Source organism: Siphateles boraxobius, unplaced genomic scaffold (genome assembly GCF_051911475.1).
Source record: "Siphateles boraxobius isolate OS27281-9 unplaced genomic scaffold, OSU_SipBor_1 3, whole genome shotgun sequence".
In the NCBI taxonomy this organism is placed as follows: domain Eukaryota; kingdom Metazoa; phylum Chordata; class Actinopteri; order Cypriniformes; family Leuciscidae; genus Siphateles; species Siphateles boraxobius.
This window is the reverse complement of record NW_027508919.1, coordinates 17296968-17321391: the sequence shown is the minus strand read 5'-3', so window position 1 is coordinate 17321391 and position 24424 is coordinate 17296968. Positions and strand designations below refer to the sequence as shown.

At 38.3% G+C, this 24424-nt stretch overlaps 2 protein-coding genes across 5 annotated transcripts in view; both read right to left on the bottom strand.

Moving 5' to 3' along the window:
* Window positions 1-787: 787 nt before the first annotated feature.
* On the bottom strand, window positions 788-14737 carry vimr2 (vimentin-related 2). Its single transcript, XM_077248052.1, has 10 exons — window positions 14498-14737; window positions 13374-13515; window positions 12920-13072; window positions 12637-12756; window positions 10869-10964; window positions 10197-10334; window positions 8250-8372; window positions 4552-4662; window positions 4355-4479; window positions 788-2031 (listed from the first exon to the last, which is right to left on the bottom strand). Exons 1-10 carry the CDS (start codon window positions 14596-14598, stop codon window positions 1989-1991), a joined length of 1152 nt encoding a protein of 383 aa, XP_077104167.1. The 5' UTR covers window positions 14599-14737; the 3' UTR covers window positions 788-1988.
* Window positions 14738-14980: 243 nt separating this feature from the next.
* ocrl (OCRL inositol polyphosphate-5-phosphatase) overlaps window positions 14981-24424 on the bottom strand; it is a 33337-nt gene continuing 23893 nt past the window's right edge. For 2 of the 4 annotated variants that reach the window (XM_077248048.1, XM_077248049.1), the window contains exons 17-24: window positions 24251-24416; window positions 23418-23653; window positions 22821-22844; window positions 20179-20295; window positions 20009-20093; window positions 19459-19586; window positions 18228-18339; window positions 14981-17363 (exon numbers count right to left, since the gene is read on the bottom strand). In XM_077248048.1, the coding sequence (XP_077104163.1) occupies window positions 17239-17363; window positions 18228-18339; window positions 19459-19586; window positions 20009-20093; window positions 20179-20295; window positions 22821-22844; window positions 23418-23653; window positions 24251-24416 (993 nt within the window). In that variant the 3' untranslated portion in view covers window positions 14981-17238. The remainder of the gene's footprint in view (window positions 17364-18227; window positions 18340-19458; window positions 19587-20008; window positions 20094-20178; window positions 20296-22820; window positions 22845-23417; window positions 23654-24250; window positions 24417-24424) is intronic. The other 2 variants (XM_077248051.1, XM_077248050.1) reach the window with 1 other exon arrangement.

Here is a 24424-nt window from a genome sequence, read left to right as displayed (position 1 = left end):
ACAATATTCATGGCATTAGAGACAGAAACAATCTGGAAAAAACATGCAAAACAATGTGCATCGAATAAGAAAATGCCCAGCCAGATTTCCCTGCATGACCTTTTGATCCCCTCCTGCTGATGTCAGATCCTTCCCTCCCCTTTCCTATTGTCAAACCTCAGGAAAGGCCAGAAGCAAACTAAAGTCCCCACAGGCCAGCAGAACAGGCCCAGGGTCCCATACTTCATCAGAAGCACCCAGAAGGCTTTGGGGTGGGTGAGTATTTAAAGAGGGGGAGGTTCAGGTTGATCTGGTGCCCTTGGGCAACAAGAATGACTAAGTACCTCAGCAGTGAAAATAAGGGCCCCAAAGACAGAGTGACTTCCTCTCCCGCTGGCCATGTTTCATATCCACAGAATTAAAGGAGTCAGTTTGGCTGCACAGGTCAGTTCAGCCACACCGCAGCCCTTACGGATGGGCTTCAATTCAACAGGAATTCACGGGTCCTGGATAATCTTATCTAATCCATTATTAGCTGCATTTTTCATCTTAAATGCACAGATAACAAGCCTCTGATAGGGTTAATAGCACAGGGTGCTTACAAGTGAGGGTCAGTATGAAGATTGAAGGGCTTGCTGGGTAAAACTCCACAGCGCTCCTCTCCAAGACTTCAAAGGTGGTGAAACGATACGGCACTTGACTGACAGAAGGACGATTGCCGTCTCTTTCAAGTCCATGTCGGCAGAAAACACTCCCATAAAAGTGAAATGTACTCAACTTAGAGCTCAGAAGAAAAAAGACTGAATGATTTCTTTTAAAGGCAAAGATTTATTTAAATGCTGTAAGTTGTTGCACAGAAGAGAGTCAGTATGTTCAATTAAAAACTAGCTGCAGATCATAAGGGACAAGCAAAAAGTCCAACAAACACAATGAAAAATGTGGAGTACTAGTTTTTTTCCGTAAATTTTAGTAACCTTATCTGTCAATATGTAAATTTTATCCAATCAAAAGTTTTTTGTGTAGTCAAGCTACAATCTTCATTTGTCTAAGTACACATGACAGCTTTTGGGCAGAAGAGGAAAGGTTAAAGGTAAAGTGACTGTCATCAGGCTCTATCTGCAGAGTGATACAACTCTAAAGTGTGAATGAAACATGAATGTATACTACCATTCAAAAGTTTGGGGTTGGTAACATCCTTTTTTTTTTTTTTTGAAAAAGCCTCTTCTGCTTACCAAGGCTGCATTTATTTAATCAAAATACAGTAAAAACAGTGAATTGTGAAATATTACAACATTTAAAAATAACTGCTTTGCGTTTCAATATATTTTTTTTAACATAATTAATTTATTCCTGTGATTTGTCATTAATCCAGCCTTCAGTGTCAAGCGATCCTTCAGAAATCATTTAATAAGATAATGTGCTGATCAAGAAACATTTTTTATCATTATCAATGTTGAAAAGTTAAGCTGCGTAATATTTTTATGGAAACTGATACTATTTTTCAAAATTCTGCTGAATAGAATGTTCAAAAGAACAGCATTTTCTTAATAAAACTGTTTTGTAAATTTACAAATGCCTTTTACTGTCACTTTTGTTCAATTTAATGCATCCCAGCTGAACAAAAGTATTAATTTCTTTAAAAATAAATCTTACCCATCCCAAACTTTTTGACAGTGTAGTGCATGCATGTTCAGGGATCAGTGATGAAACTGCAAGTAGAAGATTGCTGTGCTGAAAACCCCCCAACACTCCCACTGCTGCACAGATCCAGTGTTTCTTGAAGACCCCGGGTTACCTGCCACTGACCCGTTATCAACGAGCTTGCACACACTCCCTGAAGTTCATCTGTCAGTGAAGCTTTACATCTGCTCAGAAGGTTAAGTGTGTCTGACAGCGGTTTTCTTTACTATCCTGATTTGTGAGACTCATTGTTAAGGGTTGAACTGTATGTGGTATTAGCGTTCTTTGTGTCTGCTTCAGTCCAGAGAAGAGCAGCACATTCTTGCATCTTACAAGCAGCTCAGTCTCTCCACCTCTTCTTCAACCAAACCCCTGGAGCAGGGAAAAAAACAACAACAACTCAATCTGCATTTATTTGACCCAAACGTAGCTTGAGCTTCCCCCCTTTCATCTGCACTAGTGAAAGTTAGGTAAACTATTTCACTGCTAACCAACCCGAATCTCAGTAGCAGTTTCCATCCACCTATTTTAAGCACATCTTGGGATATTGAATTAAAAAAAAACACTGGATGGAAATGCCAAGAATGCACATAAATTTACAAATATGCATATATAAAAAGTTTTGCGCTCAATTGAGGCGGATAGATTTTTTGACCTGGCATAAACTACGATGAAAACACATTTACCGAATAAAACTCTCACATGAACAAAAGAAAACTTTTTGATTTTGCCTCAACAGAGGATGTGATTGGGTAACTGGACTAACCAGTGGACCAATCGCATTGCACAGCATCTAAAATGTTGGTTTGAATTTTGAAATGCCTGAACCAAAGTCTGTCATTAGAATGATTTGGTTTAACTCCCTCTCGGAAGCATCTCAAACAATTGCGTTCCCAAACACCAGGCACCTGAAGCCAAGGTAACATGACAGTGTTTATTGCATTTTGTCTGCATGTTCTGAGACGCAAGTCATTTATGATGTTGGAAAAAAGAGCCAAAGTGGCTTCTCTAATTGCAGCAACTTCCCTTTTTATTACAGATATTTTGCGCCAATTTCCCAGGAAGTGACGATTTTGTTCTCTTGAACAGATGGAATGGAAAGGTGCTTTATTTACAAATGTTTTATGTAATATTCCAAGCAAGCTAAATACGCAGCTTTGGATGGAAACATATAGTGTCACAGGGTTCAATGTAGCCCTGATCTAAGGATAATCTTCAGCAACTGTATACCATGGTAAAATGTCTGCTGAGATGCCGGCACAGATGCTGGGATGAATGATGTGCAGTCTGTACTGTTTTGAACTGATAATGATGCTGAATGCGGCATCAGAGACACTTGGCATCTGGCAAAATCTGCATTTGGGATTTTTCCCAAGCCAAATGGCAATGAAGGAGGCAGCGTGGCGTCATTAGGGGTTTGTCGAGCAGACAGCTCTCTAAAGTCTGCAAGAACATACAAGCCAAGCCTTCATCTTTTATTCATCAAGGAAGAGAAAGCAGCTGTAATATAAATTTAGTATATTATTGAGAAAAATGATGTACATATGCAAAAGGCACAGAGGTGGGACAACAGCTGCATGGCCTGCCAACTAAGACGAAACCAGCTCCCTCTGTCCATTTTAATGAGCCTTTGTTTGTAAGTTGGTCACTTCCTGAACCTCTAGGGCCAGGAACCTCTATTTTAGGGGCATTTCAAGGGATTGAGGTCACGTTGTGCATGCGTCATCATGCCTAATACATCAGAGGAGACTGAGAGTATTCCCGATCCGGTGATGCCATGAAAAGACACGCATTTAGGGAAGCAGGAAATTACTTCATGCTTTCTGCGACTGTAAAGGGATGCGCTTCCTGTGACCCATCTTGGCCTCAGGAATCGTACATTGTGTCACAGTCATTTACCCTGCAGTACAATGACATAATTCAACACATATATCCCTTATTATCTGTAAAATATTATTTTATTTATTTGTTTTTCATATTTTATTTGTTTATGATTTATTTTTACTTTATTTCTTTCTATTTATTTTTTGTCTTACCTCCATTATTGTCATATTTAAAATTATATGCTAGTAATGTTTGATACTAAAAACTTGTCACAATGCCAGGGTTGATTGACAGGGCATTTGCTAAGCTCGGTTTAAGTTGTTGTTTACTGATTCACATCTAAAAGAGCCCACCCTCAAACATCTATGATACTCTGATCACTCTGAAAAGTAACAGCAACAAGCTGCAAGATTTACACTACCATTCCAAAGTTTGGGGTAAGTAAGATATCATTTTTTCCCCCTTTTTATTAATTTATTAACAGCATTTCAAATAAATGCTGTTCTTTCTAACTAGAATCCTAAAAAAAAAAATGTGTATCACTGTTTTCACAAATATATTAAATTGTTTTCAGCTTTGATAATTTCTGAAGGATCATGTGCCACTGAAAACTGGAGTAATGGCTGCTGAAAATTCAGCTTTGCCATCAACGTAATACATTATATTTTAAAACGAATTCCAATATAAAACAGTTATTTTAAATTGTAATAATATTTCACAATATTACTTTTTTAGATCAAATAAATGTAGTCTTGATGAGCATAATAGACTTCTTTTAAAAACATTTAAAAAAAAAATGACCAACCCCAAACCTTTCAAAGGTAGTGTATCTTTTATGAGCAATAGTGATAATGATGATAACATGCATCACCTGTAAGCAGCAATCTCTATGTCTAGATTCATCTTCTGATTCAGCAGTTCTTCATAGTCCCCACTTTGATCCTTCATCTGGAACTGAAGATCAGCCTCCTCCTCCTCCAGCTGACAAATGTAATTCTGGACAGAAACAACACACTGGTGAGATACTGAGAGCTGCTGCAGAAAAATATGAACAGCGAGTGCTTGTACCTCCAGCTCTTCTATCTCCTCCAGGTATTTGGCTTTCTTGGCTTCTATTTCAGCCTCCAACTCATCTTCACGTTTCTCCAGCTCTGCCACCTCTTTCTGCAGATCTGCAATCTACAATTACACATATACAGCACCAGTCAATCGTTTGGGCAAAGCTGACTGAATGTGTATTTCTGATCTTTAATAGCATTTTAATCTAAATGCTTAAAATAATGCATTAATGTACGCATTTGCACCGAAGAGGAAAAGCATCCAGTAAGTGTCCAGCCTATATGAGAAGTCCTTCAATACTCTTTAAAAAGCCCCTTAGATGGCATCAGAATGTGCAGAGCTGTGATTTAAACAGTTTGAAGGATAGTTTTGATTTGTTTACCATTATGTCACCATGCAATTTCAATGTATTCCATTTATTTCATAGTTTTGATGACTGCAATGTGGACAAAAAATGTATGTCCAAAGACTCTGTGCATAAACATGTAGATGCGATATGCAATGTATAACAACAAAGAGCTGTGCTTAACAAAACATGTTGTAATTAATGCCTATTTTGGTCTTAAATTAGTAATTGTGCGAGCATGTCTGAAAACTGTTGACATTTCACTTTGCATATTCACCTTTCAACAAACACAACACAGAAAACTGTCAGCCACACCTCTGTGCACGAGCTGCCCTGCTGTGAGTAATTACTGTAATCAGGTAAGTTAAACAGTCAGCTGTCAGAGATGGATGGAGATTGCATGCCCTGTTTCTCTTTCAGGTAGATCCTGGGAGGCTCCGAGCTCTGTTATTAACAAGCTGATGATACGGCAACCGATGAAAGTGGTTGTTACTCTGCTTTGGGTCTCGATTAAGAGTAAGGCGGTCTGGTTGGTTGCCCCCACTAGAGAAAACAAGCCGTGTCTCTGCCGTAATACACAGCTAAACGAGATCTGATTTCACCAGCAACAGTTTGTTTGGCCAAACTGTCTCAGAGAGCAACCAGATCACTAGTATCCATTCTTAATGGAAGGAGAGATGGGGGGAAACTGAAGACAGCTGCCCTGCTGCCAGGTCAGTCAGTAAAATCATAGAAAGCGTTTTAAAGAAACTGATTTCAGGGATTTCAACAACTTTTTTTTGTTGTTTTCTAATATTCATTCCTTTATTCAAAAATACATTAAGCATGCAATTTTATATACAATGCCTTAAGACAGTGCATATCTTTTATGCACAAGTATTTTTTAAGTTAAATTTTGACAATTGTTTGGGACATAATATCCTTAATTTCATGTAGAAAAGCCTCATTAAAGGATTAGTTCACCTTTTAAAAAACTTTTGCTGATAATTTACTCACCCCCATGTCATCCAAGATGTCCATGTCTTTCTTTCTTCAGTCGAAAAGAAATTAAGGTTTTTGATGAAAACATTCTAGGATTTTTCTCCATATAATGGACTTCATGGGGTACCAAACGGTCCAAGGTCCAAATGACAGTTTCAGTGCAGCTTCAAATGGCTTTAAACGACACCAGACGATTCACACGGGTCTTATCTTACGAAACGATCGGTCATTTCAAAAATAAATAAAAAAGTTTAAGTTTTATAAGCACAAATGCTCGACTTGCTCTGTTCTGTGATGCACGTTCGTGACTCTCCTGTTCGAACTCGTTCATCAAAATGAACAAATCTTTTTTCGAGTAATTTCGTTCATTCGATCGTTTCGCAAGATAAGACCCTTATGCATTGTCTGGTGTCGTTTAAAGCTGCACTGAAACTGTCATTTGGACCTTGGACCGTTTGGTACCCCATGAAGTCCATTATATGGAGAAAAATCCTAGAATGTTTTCATCAAAAACCTACATTTCTTTTCAACTGAAGAAAGAAAGACATGGACATCTTGGATGACATGGGGGTGAGTAAATTATCAGCAAAAGTTTTTTAAAAAGTGAACTAATCCTTTAATGTGTCACCCATGTGTCAAGGTCAAGTCTTTAAAATGGAAGATGATTTGACCCTTTTATAACAAGGAAAGCTTCATTCAGGTTGTAAAATGTCATGTTGTGCAAACCTAAAAAATGCTAAAATAAAACAACACTTTTTTACTTTTCTATAATATATTGAAAAATGTTTTTGAAAATGATTAAGATTAAGATGTGTACACTCACATGTTAATACTTTTTACTTGGGTTTCACCACATTTTTAGACTCAAATGTATACATTTTGTCTTTAAAAAGGGCCTTACAAGACAACACAATTATCTAAATCGTCATTCACTCGTCAAGTCATTATCTACAACAAGTGAGCTTCCTAAATAAAAATATTTATTGACATCAATGCATATTTCACACTACAAATTAAATCAACTGCTCTTTTAGATATCATTATTCTTTCCACCAACCACTGAACTGCTAACAAGGAATTTGATATCATAGACTATGAAGGAGACATTTATGCTGCTTTCAAAAACTGACTGTTTGAAGGCATTTTAATAGAGATGACAACATAAAAACTGGATTCTAATGTGCATTGATGCCTTCCTACTCCTTATCCTACCTGCAAAGCTTTCTGACACAAGCTACTGTAGAAAACACCACTGATAGAGGAGAAATGAGGAGAGCAAACTAAAGAGAATGTAGGGAGGAAGTAAGATGAAGCAGTGCAGACTGTCTATCTATCCTGTGTTATGAGAGTGAGCAGTGGGGTTGGAGACGGTCGGTTTATTTTAAGAGAGGGGCTATGACCACAACCACAATAATTAGAACCTAACCACCCTGATTGTTTTCTCAAATGTAAAGGTGCGAGTTGTGGCTTACCAATGATTTCCTTGCTCTTCAGGATGTAAACTAAGTCAGCAAGCAACTCCTAATCATTTCAAACATAAATCCTGAAGGATTTCCCTTTACGCTAATGCATCCGTCACTTTTTCCTTCCCTGCCTCTTTACTTTTTCAACCTAAAGTTTCTCTTCCTGCCGGTGAGGGAGGCTGACAGGTGAGATTTTATTACTACAGCTCAGTACGATTTGCTGTCTCCCGAGGCACTGCAGGAATGTGTGAAGTTTATGAAGTTTATGATTGGGGGAGAGAGTGCGTTGGCAGACTGTGAAATGTATTGTTCATAATGGAAGACAGTGAGAGAGATAAACACTGTAATAGACTATACACTCCTCACATCCTCCTGGTCCAATCTCTTAGAATAAACACTCTGGGCAGCAGGAGTTCTCTTCCTTTATTCCGCCGCTGTCAGTCTGACTGAGGACATGGCATTGTGAAACACCAATTACACCTTTAGTGATTTATTTAAAAGTTTTTAAATTGTTCCCAGTTTATTTAGAATCTATCATCACTGAAAAAATGACTAGCATTTCAGTGAGGGAGTCTTTCGTGAACTGATCTGATCGATTCACTGAGTGGGTCTGATTTGAACTACTAACTCAAGAGTGAGTTTGAGAAATTTTGTAATAATTCATAAAAATCATTTCTTTGCAACTCATACGGTGTTGGTTATTGTTATTAAAACAGTGGTGTGCACTTTAATGAGACAATATCACTAAACCGGATACATTTTATAGACAACCACCAATGTAAACTAAATTTTGAATAATTGTCGAAAACCTTTTGTTTTAGGCCTCATTTGCAACCATTTTAGTGGCAGTCTGGAGCGCTGGAGTGCCTTTTGATGGGTCAGAGCTCAATTGTGTCGTTGAGAGTAAACTCACTCACCAAGTTCTTGAGGACATTCACGTCAGTCTCTTTGGAGATGTCCTTCACTTTCCCTCCAGTCAACTTAGCCAGCTGCTCCTCCTTCCCCTTTCCTGCAGCATCAATGGCGGAAGCAGACTCAAACTAAAATGCAGGAAAGGTTTACAGATTCAGGTTTCTTACATCTCTATAGAAAAGTTACCACCCATGAAGCAGAGTTCTATAGAGAGCAGGCAGTGAAGATGAATCACTGATTATTCCCAGAAGAAAGAAGAGCAAATGAAGGCCCATCAGGTGAGCAGGTGCAACCAGTCAAAAATCAGCCTCCAATTACTGTTCCCCCCAAATACCAATCAATATCAATTGTGAGAGAGACAATTGGACCTTGTGCGGTGCTAATGAAACAAAGCACCAGTTTATGGTTCTGAGACCACCTGAGAGAGAGCAATGAATAGAAAAGCAGACCAAATGAAAACAGGGAAAGGTGGTAAAAGATGTGTTTGTGTGTGTGTGCACAAACTGGTTTTTGTGTATGTATGACTACTAGCACACTAGCTGGAGTTGTTCTTGGCCTGCTTATCTTACACCCACACACAAACACACACACACTAAAAGACTGTTGAGCCTATAGATGCTCTCCAGTGTCCTGGTGTAGAAGTGCTCTCTTCTCATCTCCAGACCCATTCTGCATAGGAGCCTGGGAAGAGCTCCAGAGCTCTGATTACCACCGCGACCCCAGTCGAGAGCAGCCACTCCAGGGGCAAACAGGGTCAGAGGGCACTGGTGCTGTAGGATGACCTTTAGGGAGCCCTCACTCCTCAAACGACACAGAGTGCTCTGTGCTAGATGTGGACAGGGCTCTCTGTCACACAGAACTGCCCCTGAAGTAAAGTGTGAAAGAGGAAGGATAAAACAAGCTCTGTTTTGTTAAGAGGTTAGTTCACCCAAAAAGACAATTCTGTCCTCATTTATAGGGAATATTGAACTTTTTTGTTCCTTCTCAAAGCTGGATAGTGTCCATCCCCATTCACTTTCATAATATGGGAAAGAGCAGCATGAACATTATGCTACATTTCTCCTTTCTGTCCCACAGAATAGTCATTTTTTGGGGAGTGTGGGGTGGGTGGATGGTGGGGGACCAGATCCTTCAAAAGAAATGTTTCAAGTTGATTCAAACTCAATTGACAGCATGTGGCACAATGTTGATTGCAGCAGAAAATAAATATAAAAGAACTGACATAAAATAAAATAATAGTAGCACTGCAAAAATGTAGAATTTAGACTTTTTAAACATTACATTTCACATTCCAGCCTAAACCTTAAACGTTGGTTTCATTTACTTTTATTGTAACTGCCTTTCTCTAACTCTTACTTTTATTTTAAAATTATTTTCTATGGTAATCAACATTAACTACCATTCAAAATTTTTGGGGTCTTAAGAATTTTTCATGTTTTTGAAAGATGACACCAAGGCTGCATTTATTTGATCAAAAATAAAGTAAAACAGTAATATTGTAAAATATTATTGCAGTTTTCTATTTTAATATATTTTGAACTGCAATTTATTCCTGTGATGGCAAAGCTAAATTTTAGGGACATGATCCCTTCAGAAATCATTCTGATGATGATTTGCTGCTCAAGAAACATTTCTGATTATTATCAATGTTGAAAACAGTTGTGCTACTTCTTTTTGTGGAAACCATGATAAAAATTTTTTTTCAGGATTCTTTGATGAATAGAAAGTTAAAAAAGTACATTTATTTGAAGTAGGAATCTTTTGTAACATTACAACTGTCTTTACTGTCACTTTTAATCAATTTAATGCATCTTTTCCAAATAAAATAATTTATTTCTTTGAAAAAAAAAGAATCTTACGGAACCCAAAGTTTTGAACAGTAGGGTAAATGTCACCAAAGCTGTCAATTTAGCTTTACAGACCACTGGAGCATATACTGGTGTGTAATTCACCGTGAGGCTCTCAGCCAGCTCGCTGTAGTACTCCTTAATGTCCATGATGGCTGGAGTGATATCAAAGGCTGGGAACTGCAGGGATACAGCGGGAGAACCTTCATCCAGAGGCCTGGGCTCACACAGCTTCTCCAGTCTCTGTGAACAAACGCAATATCACAGCTTTTGGTTTCTACTCAGGTAACAATATCTGCCTGTGCACGATAGGGCAGCTGTTCATTAATCTGGCCCTAATGAAGTGTTCATAAAAAGGAGATTGAGTCTGAGTCTCAGCTTGTTCTCGTCAACATGAATAATGAGAGAGCAGCAGATGTATCAAGATAATAATAGCAGTTAATAAAACAAGTATAACTTCTGTTTTCATTTCATACACCAGGAGTGAGTTATACTGCACGTCCCAGAGGGAGGTCAACAGATATTTCTCTGTTTCCAACCAATGCGTACCCACAGACTCCCCATGTACTTCATTCTTTCATTCAGTGTTTGAGGAACCGTGTTTCCTGTCAGTATCCATTCCCCTAAACCTGTTCCCCTTACGATCAGAGGAGACATCTTAAATAGCAAAACCCCCACAAGTCCGTGCCAAAATACAGAGGTCTAAGGTAACATTTTCCCATTTCAAATAAGTAGTAACAAGAAGTGTTTTTCACGCCACATTCTACATGGCCTTACCGTTTGGTGCTGCCTCTCCAATGCGGCCAGCTGCTCCTCATAGATGGCCACTTGCTCTCGAAAGGCTAGGCAGTCAGTGGTAATTACATCCACCTCCTGAGTGGGGAAGTGGAAATAAAGGTCAATTCAAACACAAAGCACTTACCCTCAACATCTTCTATCATGATCCTCAGTGCCACCAGGTTGTGTCCTGGCAAAGACTGCATTGCAGTGGAGATGAGATCCACGTACAGTACATAGCCTAACGTCCCCCGTTTTATTCGGCTCATCTGGGTATCTTAAGTGCCTGATTAATTGGAGATGAATTCAATTACTCAGAACGAAAGCATTTGCATGTGAATGCTGCAGTGTGACGATGGATCTGGGCGGCAGAGGACGCGCACAGCACACACACATGCTTCCCCGGAGCGCAGAATTGGCACAGTGGCCGTTGTTCCCGTTATCTCAGCGTGAACAAGAGCCCAGTACTGGAGAGAGTCTAGACAGCATTTCGATGCCGATTTGCTTCCTCTATTCCACACCACCGAAGGGCTGAACTTCACTATGGTGGACATATTCCAGCCAGATGCAGCACTGGTGCTTAAAATCATACATTCTCATGCCAGTTTTTTTTCATATAACCACTGCTATTGCTTCTTTAAAAGGCCAGTTAAACCAATTTGGTGAAATTAAACTAGTGAAAATACAAAACTGTATATTGAACGTCATGTTTATGTCTCTAAAGTACATTAATTTCTACAACTGCAACTATATTATACTTGTGGCTCCATCATAACTACCTCTTTGGATCTCTTCCTGTTTTATTCTCATCTAGCCCAGCCTGAGCGCCAAGCCTTGCTCTGTTGCATCTAGGAGATATGAGAGGCTGAATGAGTGAATTATTAGGCACGGTGAAAGCTTTCCCACATCTGCTCTTTTACTGGAGATGTGCTCCGACATCTGTGGGGTGACGGAGTGGTTTCTACAGAAAGCAGCTCGGGTTTCAGAGTGGCCGCTGGCCGGGAGTCAGTGGGGCCTGTAATCAGGACTCTCCAGAGCGGATCTGGGAGCAGCAGCTGTGCTGTGCCACTCCAGGGACTTACACACACCTCCACTGGAGTCAGAACACCCCACCCGCAGCACAGGCTAACACTGCCATCTAGTGGTGGGGAAAGTAAAGAACTAAAGTTATATATTCTGGGGTATGAATGCAGAGATTTTAATCTGGTGGAGAGTTGGCATGGTGATTAAGTTTCTGTTTTGCTTATCTGCTAAATCTCTACTTACTGTTCAATACTGCACTGTGACATCCAAAAAATGTATTTGGATACACTTAATGTATGAATTTCATTAAATTCGATAACAAAATATCAAACAAGGCATGTGACATTTATTTTAAACTTGAGAAACTATCCTATCATAAAATAAAGAAGGATAAACTTTTCTTATTTAAGACAAAAAACTTCTGTATATTTTGATTGGATCAGTGTTTATGGTTAAGCTTATTGTTAACTAAAATTAAAAAAAATATTTTTAGTAATTGAAATAAACTAAAATTAAAATGAAAACTGAAAATATACAAATAAAAGCTAATTCAAAATATTTTACAAAAGTATATAAATATTCTATAATAGTATATAAATAATAGTAAATTAACACTGGATTGGATATGGTCTGTTTGAAAAACGTATCAATGTGAAAATTAATATTTTCGATATCTATCTTAAAATGTGGATCACTGTATCACATATCAAATAACATATGCAGTTTTCATGGCATTTTTCATTACCAAAGAAACATCTTCTCGCTCTTGCAGGATGAGAGTCTTGTGCTCAACCACCTGATCATATTTCATCTGCAGACGCCACAGCTCACCCTTCAGCTCCTCTGTGTTACATAAAATCTCCTCCTAAGAGGTAAACAACCAGTAAGCAGCAATGAAAAAATCAACAGAATAGATTGTGTTGAAACTGACATTTGAGGAGAAAACACACACAGCTTAAATCAATGTAATGTTATCAAGTAAAGCATAAATATCCATCACCATTCAGGCCAGAGTTTCTGAGTGGTACCTTTTCTTTCCGTAGCCTCTCCATCACAGCCTCCAGGCTGTAGTCGGCAGGGCTGCTGATGCTGACGGTGGTGATCTGCTCTGACTCTAGTCTCTCTTCCAGCTCAATGATTTCAGCCTCAAGAGATTCATTCTCCTCCTCTAGAGACCGAACCTACCTCAGCCACACATAAGGTAACGTTTGAGAGTAGAGGACATGCAATATTATATGAGTTATGGCTTATGCTCAAAATGTTGTATCATATTACACAATGCAGTAGAGGAAACTGTGACAGCATCTTCATGGCCTTAATATGATTTTCTTCACACCCTCAGGCAAATAACTGACCCCATTAAACATCATGGAAATATGATAATTGGGCCACACACAGGGAGACCATTAGATTCAGCATGAGCAAAGCTGGTTGTTACCCAGCAGAACCTTGGGTGTGAGTGTGAACATTTTCATGTCTCACCACATTGATGAGGCCGGCCAGGCGATCGTTGAGGGCAGCGATGACAGAGCGCTCACTGACAAATCGAGCCACACCCTCCTTGTTTAGGGCACGAGCTGCAGCAAAATCCAGCTCGGGACATTCACTCACAGAAACTCTACCCCTGTCAAACAGACTGAAAGCTTTCCAATGTCTGAAATGGCATGTTTATTTTCTAGGCAAATCAAGCAAACAATATTAAAGGAAAAGAGGAAGTACACAAAAGAGCTTAACTAATAACACATTTATGCAATGTGTTTATAATTCAAAGAATAAAGTGAAGTCATTGTTTAAATGATTCAAATCATTCACACAGAACTCCTAGTGTGACTACATGGTACAGTTAAAAATTAGTTAAATGGGTAAATATTTTAACCAAACAAGTAAATAGAAAACATTTGAAAGCTTTTCAGTGTCAAGTATTTTAGGAAACTAAGAAATATACAGTATATACACACCACAGTTCAAAAGTTAGGGGTCAGTAAGTGTTTATTTGTTTTTAATTGATACTTCTATTACATTTTTTTTGCATTAAATAATAATAAAAAAATGCTTAAAGAATCCTAGAAAGAACTTGTATCATAGTTTCCACAAAAATATTAAGCAGCACAACTGCTTTTTAACATTGATAATAAGAAACGTATCTTGAGCAGCAAATCAGCATGATTTCTGAAGGATCATGTGACACTACAGACTGGATGAATGACTGCTGAAAATTCAGCTTTGCCATCATAGAAATAAATTGACTTTTAAAATATATTCAAATAGAAACCAGCTGTTAAATTGTAATATTTCACAATATTACAGTTTTTTTGATCAAATAAAAGCAGCATTGGTAAGCATAAGACTTACTGACCGAAAACCTTTGCATACAATAATAATGATAACCACTCCAGGTGTGAATCATAAATTATTTAAGAAACAAAGCAAAGTGAAAATTGAACTTGGCCAACAATTTCCATTTTGTAGATGTTTAGCCAATAAACTTTTATATGGAGGAATGCTTTGAAATGCCAAAATAGCAACTCTATGCTGATTACAATACTTTCATTTAAAATGTACCAGCAATATGAGTAGTAAGGCTTTCAGATCTAAAAAGCACTGACCTGGCAGCGGAGCGGGCCTGGACTCCACAGCGTCCTGCAGCCTGGCTCCACTGCTCCTCCTCAAACAGCTTACGGTACGATGACACTCTCAGCAGGGCCATGACAGCAGCAGGAAAGCAAAAGATGATGACAACCACAAAAGCCGGGGGTCTATATAGACGCCAGGGCTGAGAATGTCACACACGCTTGTGGGATCTCTCACTGAATACAAAGTAGACTAACTAGGGGAACAGTGTCAGAAGATCAGCCTTTCACATGGAACAGAAACAATTCAGCCACTGCAACATGATTGCAGGCCACTCCTTCAGAAAGCAGTTACACGAGTGTGTACACAAGTTACACAAGTGCAGACGGGACAGTGACAGTTCAGGTCTGAAGAGCTTGCACTAGTATTACTAGTATTACCATTTGAACAAACTCCAATAATAAAGTAGAGCAATAGTAATAGACATTAGCTAAAAAAACAACAAGAAATCCCAATAATACGCTCATACTGTCTTTATTTTATTGAATAAATTAGATGTCCCACCCCCCAAAAAACAAACAAAGTATGTGCAAGTACCCAGCTGCAAAGTACCAGGATCATTACAAAAACTGAATGGAAAGAAAGACAGGACACAAAAAGAAACAAACAGATGGGGTGGTGATCACAGAACACCAGAAATCTGTATAATGGCCATCTGCAATGAGGTCCTCCCAGAAACATCATCTATTGGCATTGAAAAAAGTGATTTCAGCCGAGATCTATGGTGGCCCTTTCCAAAGCAGAAATTAGAAAACATAAACCCAAAAGAAAGCTCAGATAAAGACACAAGCTTGTAAATATGGCAGCAGATGTAAAGTGATTTAGACTGGGATTTGAGAGTGGATCATTTCAGGACATTGAGCCACAGACAATATCATTCACAGAACATCCCTACTTAGAGTTTTCAACACTATCAAAAAAAGAAAAGTGCAAAATTGTACAAGCTTGTTACTAGGGCAGCGCCCACAGGACATTTTTGTACCTTATTTAGCCCTAAAACGTTCACAGCAGTACATACTGTATGTTCTCTAAGGGACTAATATGCACCTTCTAGGGGTAAATAAGGTACAAAGTCATCCCTTTAACAGCACTGTCCGAGTGACAAGCTGTTGTGCCCCTAACGCAACAATTTTTGCACATTTATGTCTAAAAGTAAAGGAAGGCAGAACACAGAGTTGGTCGGAAACTGATTACAGCTCTTTTTCCAAGATGCAAGACTCAAACAAAACATTTCCTGTGAGATTCTGAGGAAATATTGATAATGGACAGGGGCAACATGTCACACGCATTACATGGAGAAACAGTCTAGTGGTTTGTGTTACAATAATATTTTAGTATTGGGGTGATGATTAATGCTGGTATAACAGAAGAGACTTCCTCTTCACACACTGTTCAACAAAACCAGACTGACTGGCGCAAGGAGTAAAACCCAGCAGAATTTCAGACGGCACTCACAAATAAGATCAACAGAATCCCAATATGTACAATGAGTTCAAAAGAGAGAAACATATGCCAGTAAGTCACTACATGGAAATATAAAGTGTAAATGTAACATGAAACAACACCAAGAAAGGACACAAAGACTGTAAACATTCACAAAATTATCCCAGTCTGGGCAAGTATAACACACAGCATACATATAAATAGAAGGACCACGTTTGCATCTTCATTACAGGACATGACAGAACAATAAAAGACCCAGTGAGCAGATCAGTTAAAATGTTAACGTCTCTGTAGCACAACAGGATCCAGAGAAGATCTGTAAAACAATAAGACTTCAAAAGAATAAAAGTATCAGCCCCAGAGTCCAGATCTGATAAAGATAACCACATCTGATGTTGACGTTCATTGCTATTATTGAAGATGACAAAGGATTATGGGTTTGGATGTGCAATCACAACAGACTGAAGAGTCTATTCTGATAACAGATTCATCTGTGGACATACAAATGCACAATGCTGAGGACAACAAGGATGTATGAGACTGGAAAACAGAAATAATCTGCACACCACAATGGACAAAGTCAGCTGATTCATCATGATTCAGATAGAACTGTGAGTAAAGATCATAGTCCAGACTTCTCCTCCACTCTGAAAGGTTGTCGATTGTCTAAGTCACCTTGTCAGAAACACTTCTTTGTGAAGGTCATTTTTCAAAGGAGAAAAGGAAGCGTGAGACAGTGGAAAAATGTGCTCTGGGCTCTGAGGGAGCGTTTAAACTGGCAGCAGCAGTCAATACAATCTCCAATACATAGCTTTCCTTTAGTGTAACAAAGACCTTCATTTGAGTAGCCATGAGTCACATTCAGTCAAATACGGTCGGGAATATCGGATTTTGGCGTTACAGCACTGACCCAGAGGTCAAAACCAGAGAAACTGGGGCTGCACGTAGGATTTAGATGCTACAGTCAAAAAGATGAAGTTTGTAAGGGTTAAAGTGTAGTTATTAATACTCCCAGAGCAACACATTCAGGGAGCAGAGATAAACTGAGATCTATTCCTCTGAAGCAGGAACAGAAGAACAGCGTAACGTAACCAATGGGTAATGTCTGTGCAAAACAGGACTGTCCAACAGTGCCAAACTTTCATCACGGAGGCAGTTAGCCATCTTAGTGCAGGGGGGCCCATATATCTCCCAGAAGACCAGCCACAAACACACCTCAAGAGTCTTTTTTGCTTCAGAACAACCTGAACACCTCATTCTGCAGTCCTCTCCCTCAGTCTTCATCGCCCCCCATCAGGAACCCCAGTATGAAGTCATTGGCTTTCTGACGATCGTGTGGTGTCTGTTTGCCAGCAAGGTTGGGGGGAGGCCGAATGAGGAGGCTTGCGAAGAGAGTAGCTGGACAAGAGGTACAAGAAACAATACAATATTAATGCACCTGAATGTTTGCAATCTGCTGCCAATAGAATAAAGGCCGTTTCACATGGGACATGGCGAGTGTTAAAATCGCCATGTGGCTGCTGCTTTCTCTCGTTTAACGTTGCCATATTTACAATTGACAAGGTAACATTTGTATTTACTAAAAACTAAATCGATTAAATATAACAAAATGGTGTGTTTGTGTTATTTGTTATTTATCACTTTATGGGAATATGACTAGCATAGTTTTCATGTCAGACACAGTTAGCTTTTTTTCTGGCATAACAACTTGTGCACACGCTATATTTTTTTTTTTACATTTATATCTCTATGATATTTTTGATTGGGGAATTCCACTACATTTAAAACGATCTTCTCCATCATGTTTTCAACAGTTTGATATGAGCTCAGTGAAATGATCAATGATTGATTGGTTGTTAAAAAATCTGTTCGATAATTGGTAAAGCCTATACAGCTGCGCTGCCGCTCACAAAAAAGATAAAACCCAAAGATGTGATTGTGGAAGAGGCAGGATTTTGGGTGCTCGAGCACCGCCAGTGAAAGCGTTTTGCTACTTTTTGCTCGTCTCCCATTGCATCACATTCCCGTGTGAAAGGCGTGATTTTTTTTCCCAAACCACTTCAGCGGAAATCCCGCCCTGCAGCCGATTTCATTGGTTTAGGTTACAGTGACGGGTAGGTTTAGGGATCAGTGTTTGGTGTAGGCAATCAGTACAGTGATTGACATGACCAATGAAAACTTTAGAATCGGCTGCAGGGCGGGATTTCCGCTGAAGTGGTTTGGGAAAAAAAATCACGCGTGTGAAAGGGAAGTCAGACTCACCTAGGAGGTTGGCGTTCAGGTTGTTGTCAAAAGAGTGTTTGAGTAATTCTCTCAAGAAGGCCATCAGGTAGCGGAACACATTGCGATGGGCTCGTGGGAGCTGAGATATTAGCTGGTGTTTAGAGGAAAACAAACAATTAATTCTTGAACCTTGTTTATTTCTTGGTTTAAAATAAAATTTTAAACTTAGATTTTTCAATGTGGTCTCAGACTTTTGGAATCCAATGTAATTTGGATTCTTGTCGTAAGAGCATTTTAGATATAATTCAACGATCAACGTTAAAATAGTTTTGATATACCATATTTATACATAATACACAAGGTCATTCAAATAATCTGTATAGTTAATACTGTACGTATATATACACATATACACTGCCCCATACATACATACTGTTCAAAAGTTTGTTATCTATAATGTTTTTGAAAAAAGTATCTCTCAATAAGGCTGCATTTATTTGATAAAAACCATAATACTGTAAAATATTATTACAATTTCAAATAACTTTTGTCTATTTTAAAATGTAAATTTTTTGTAATCACAAAGCTGAATTTTTAATAATTTAATATATATATTTTTTCAATAGAAAGTTAAATGACAGCATTTATTTGAAAATGTAATGCATCCTTGATGAAAAAAAAACAAAAAAAAAACACTGACCCCAAATTTATGTACAGCAGTGTACATCGGCCTATTCCAGGTTTTTTCATGGAAATTTAAATGTTCATGAGTTTATAATGTTTATAATATTTGCACGTTATATTAACAGTTTTATAAAATAATAATTTAAAGTTAAATTTTTGTTTCTTTGCATCTTGTGTTGATTAATATAAACAAATAGTAATTGAACTGCATAGTTTAGACCCAGTTCTTAATTTTTTAAAAGAATGTTTTAGTATGTACCAACGTAGAAGGTTCCAACTAATTTACATCAATAGCTGAGAGACAATTCCTTTCATCTAAGCAAAATGTACATTGTAACTGAAATATACCCAAATGAACCGGAATCTAATCACATTGAACACAGAATCAAAACAAGAGCTTGTAAATACGAAATGAATCAAGATAGATAGATGATAGATAGATAGATGATAGATAGATGATAGATAGATAGATGATAGATAGATGATAGATAGATAGATAGATAGATAGATAGATAGATAGATAGAAAGCCCTAAATAGCATATGAACTACATTGTCAGGAAACTACAAATATATTATGTAGGCTACCTGTTTGCAGAGGCGGCTGTCATGAGAGCATTCAAGACAGCGCTGATAGAGTTCATAACACAGCACGGGTTCAGGAAGAGCCTCCAAGAAGATCAATAGTGCTTCAGCAACTGAGTGATTACAGCCAGCTAACCAGCAGTCAAGGACAACCACGGTGAACAGTGAGAATGCACATTTTAGCTACAGGAAGAAAACATATGGCAGTGAGAAAAAGGAAAAGACAGGGAGAGAAAAGAAAGAAAGAACACAGTGTCTCTAGGGATATCTCAAGGCCCATTACAGTAGGACAGAGGGCAAATTCTCAGTCTCAGTAGCATAGGGAAGAATTGTGTGGGAGAGTCCAGCCAGTCAGAGCAGTTTTAAAGGGAGCCACATTCACTGAAGTGACAGGCATTAGCATTTCTATGCTAAGTAACTCTGAGAGCCCTGAAAGAGATTTTTCCACTATTATTTTTTACACTATAAGAGACTATGCACTAGTAATCAATCTGCTGGGAAAATCTCTAGCTCTTCCTATATATAAATTTTTTTTTTTTGTGGGAAAGGATACGGATGGATTCAGGAATGCTGGTGTCCAAACAGTCAATAATACTCTGTAGCTCGTCTTGCAGGCCAGGGGTCTGGAAAAGGTCCTCCTTTAATAAAGAAGGAAAATAATCTAAGTAGTAATTTGAGATGTTATGGCTAATCATTGGTGCATTCAAGCTTTATTTTGTTTACCTGCTGGCAGGCCTTGGTGTAGAGGTGATTAACAAGCAACCAGACCTCTTTGGGAATCTTCAGAGGTTTATCCTCTGTTCCAGAATTGTCCAACAAGGAATACATCCGGGATTTCTCCTGAAGAGATACATAAAATATCTTGTAACACTTTGCACAATTCAGTACACTTTGGTGTCTCATTATTATTATTATTTTTATAGCACTAGATCCAATGTTTTTTTTTTTTTGCCGTAAACTATTATATACTTCTGGTAAACTATTATGTAACAATTAACAAAGCAGAAAAGGCAGTTTCAAACACAAAGGTCTGTATGCCCCTAAAATTATGATTTTAGTCTGCCAATGTTTCCAATATTTAAAATTATATATATAAATGATATATTGTGATTTTTCACCAAAAGAACTACTACAAAAATATTTCTTAAAATTCTCACAGCAAAGTAGCAACATCATTTGTACCAGTTCTTAGACGGGAATACAACTAACAAATTATACTACATTTACTCATACTGTATACATGCACTATCACACAATTCAAAGAAAGATAAGTTCATGTCTCTGAAGTGCTCACCATGACTGCATTTATTTAGAACACAGAAAAAAAGGTATAATTGTGAAATAAAACTAGTTATATTTTATGTTTCCTATTTTAATGTAAATATATTTTAAAATGTAATTTATTCCTGTGATGGCAAAGCTTTCAGCATCAGTACTCTAGTTTTCAGTGTTACATGAACCTTCAGAAATCATTCTAATATGCTGATATGGTGTTGAAGAAATGTACTATTTTAAATGTTGAAAATTGTTGTGATGCGTAATATCATTGTCTAATTTTTGATGATAGAATTTATTTGAAATATAATTTTTTTGTAACAGTGTCACTTATGTATATATAAACACACACACACACACACACACACACACACACACACACACACACACACACACACACACACACACACACACACACACACAGCACCCTATCTGTGGAAAAGTGCCTTTAAATGTACAGATTATCAGACATTATTATCATGATCACTGTGTTTAAAGTCCTCCATTACAATTTTTTGAATATTACCTTTCATGTAGTTTGTAATATAGCTGCTTGTGAATGTAAAAGATCAGCAAAGTTTCAAAGATCAAAGCACGATAAATGGGGTTATTATTTCCCAAAAGAAAGAACCGATTCTGAACAGCCCTAAACAAGTTGTCAGTAATTCCATTTTTTAGCACAATGCTAATCCCATATTAGCATAATGCCAGCCTATGGTCTTCATTGGCTGCTAGGCCTGTTAAATTAAAATTTTAATTCCAAATATTAATCGAATAAAAAATAAAATAAAATAAATCCACATTCGACTGCAAAAACATTCAAATTGTTAGGTGTGGATCAGGCAGGCAGCAATGACGCACAAGATGCAATGATGATGCTCTTTGCTGCTTTTCATTTTTTTCAATCTAAACGTGTGGACTCGGAGGAAGATCACGAGGGCTTAGGGCAGGGGTGGCCAATCCTGTTCCTGGAGATCTATCTACCTGCAGAGTTCAGATCCAACGCTGAACCAACACACCTGTCTGTAACTATCAAGTGTTCCTGAAGATCTTAATTAGCTTCTTCAGTTGTGTTTGATCAGGGTTGGAGCTGAACTTTCGGTAGATCTCCACGAACAGGATTGGGTACCTCTGGATAAGGGTTCCATTTGGGACAGGGCCTAAAACTGATGCCATCGTTACGGATTGTATCACTGTTTATCAAGGGCTGAGAAAGCCTCCGGAGCTGAAATTCAGATATTGTAATGAGTGTGTCTTTTCCAACATGCGCTGTAAACGGTAGACCAATCACAACAGACTGGGCCAGACTCTGACCAATCAGAGCAGAGTAGGCCTTCGGAATAAAGGGGTTTAGAGACACAGAATCTTTTATCAAACAGTTTCAGACACTTTGAGAAAACAGGTGATGCTGCAATGTATGAGAAAATTTGTGTTTTTCGACATTGGAGGCATGTAAACCTATTGTAGGAGACCTCCAAAACAAAATGAAAAACCTTTAAAATCAAAATAGGGGCACTTTAAAGAACATAACAGACATAAATTCAGCCACGTTGTCTTTGAAAAGGGGCCACAAATAACATTTCTCTCTCATACACACACAGAAACGTGTTATGTGGAGAACAGTGAATTTCCCAAGACCGCTAAACAATATAAGGGGACTCATGCAATTAGCAGGAATGCAACTCATGCTGAGCCACAGAAGCAGGATTAGAGTCAAAAACAACTCTGAAGAACAGCTGACTCCAAATTACAAACACTGATTTGTGAGGCTGGTTTCACCATGCTGTGAGCTGCTTCCTCTCCCTACTTATCTAATAGCGTTGGCTAGTGAGCTGAGAGTTGGGTGGGGAAAGGAGGGACAGAATACAAGCTGAGAGATTCAAGCCTCAGTGGCATTCATTAGCCTGAACCTGCAGAGTGACTGCAGCAAGCTGACCTGTGTGAACTGGCAAACACCAAAGACTGTCACACTGGGACAAATGTTTAAAAACAGGACAGTCACCCTCAATCATACATGTAGGCCCTGATAAGAGCAGCTGTCCTATTGCATGATCTAATGAGTCTTTTCTGTGCATAAAGAGGGACTTTACCTTTTCCATGCAGCTATCCTCTCCCTGAGAATCATGCAGACCCAAAATGATTGGTCGGAAAGGAGTGGTCAGAGCAGAAAGGAGTAAAGGAGGGAGGAGAGATGAGACAGAGAAACATTGTGTAATCAGTGAGAAGAAAGAGACAGTATTGCATAATTACAAATAAGCAGCTTTCAGCTACCAACGGTGATCAGTGAACAGAAGAGATAGAAACATAAAATGACTAAAGATGATTGACTACTCTCTAAATTAAAAATGAATTATATTTTGAGAATATAGTGGAGAATGGAACAGTGATGAACAACACAGAACATTTGGATAATGACTAACTGCTCCTGAACAAGCTGTATCTCATCAAAACATTCTCTTTGCACATGACTTCCTCATTGTAGCTTCATGTCAGAATCATGTCAAACATATTTCCTTATCTAAAATCTGGGGACAAAATTCCTCTCCACGGTCTGTCATTACTTTCCACTGCCAAGAAAGTGAGAAGACGACTTTCGTTTTTGTAATAGCAGCAACTTATCTTTACTTAGCCATGTATCCTATGATAATAATCCATCTAACCAACTGCAGCTGTGGCCTGTGCCTCACCAGATCGATGAGTTTGGTGATGGGGATCTCACGGATGGGCTTCTTCATACGGCACAGAGTCTCCAGAGATGTGCCAAAACAGCTGGGCAGATAGTTTCCAGAGAAAGTGATGAAGTAGTCTTTTCCCCGGTCCAGATGAAGCACCAGAATGTCCTCGATTTTATCCTCACCAGAGTTTAGCAGTGTTACAGAATCTTTACTGACATACACCTCCAGGAAGATCTCCATTGACTCATCTATATAGAAAACAGGAATATTTGAGACAGTCTGGCTGATGGGCGCAGTCTGCATCATAGATCAATAAATTCAGATGACATCATATTTGTGTCCTCTCTACCTGATATGGGCAGTTGACATGACATTTCTTCCTAGAAAATTGCCTTTTTTTTCTTCTCTTATATTTTCAGAATTTGGCAAAATTATCCATAATTGTTTAAATTTGTGATGCATTGAAATTCTTTTTCCAAAACTAAAAATAAAGTTTTAAAATACACTGAAAAAGTCAAATCGACACTGACATAGTCGAAGCGTGTCATTGGAGAAATGCTGTTTCTGTCAATGATTTCTTCCCTCCAAAACTATTTTGGCCAAATATTTCCCAGTAAAATGTTGTGGTCTTTTGGGAATGTACAATATGGATACAAATTAGTTATATTTAATATCAAAATGGGATCTATTTTCAAAAAATACCTGTCATGAAATTACATACTGCCCAACTATTGTGTCTAATTGTATCTTGATAATCAGGAAGTAAAGGAAGACATTATCAAACATTAAAAGAATGTGTCATTCTTATTTATGCCAAAAATACAGGACTGAAATGAGATACTCACTAGGGTCTAGTACCCCTTCGTTGGGCTCAGCACGTAGCCAGGGCTTACAGTATTGAGAGTCATTAAGTTTGGGAATGAAGGCAAAGGTGCAAGCAACCTGTCCATCATTAGTGATGAGAAAACTCTGACGCTGCAGCTGACGGAACTTCACATTCTCAAAGGTGAACTATGGAA

Coding starts and splice junctions, on each gene's coding strand:
- vimr2 (XM_077248052.1), bottom strand. CDS start 14,598: ATGGCCCTGCTGAGAGTGTCATCGTACCGTAAGCTGTTTGAGGAGGAG. Junction 13,516..14,497: donor CAGGCCCGCTCCGCTGCCAG/GTCAGTGCTTTT, acceptor TCTGTTTGACAG/GGGTAGAGTTTCTGTGAGTG. Junction 2,032..4,354: donor ATAGAGATTGCTGCTTACAG/GTGATGCATGTT, acceptor TCCCTGCTCCAG/GGGTTTGGTTGAAGAAGAGG.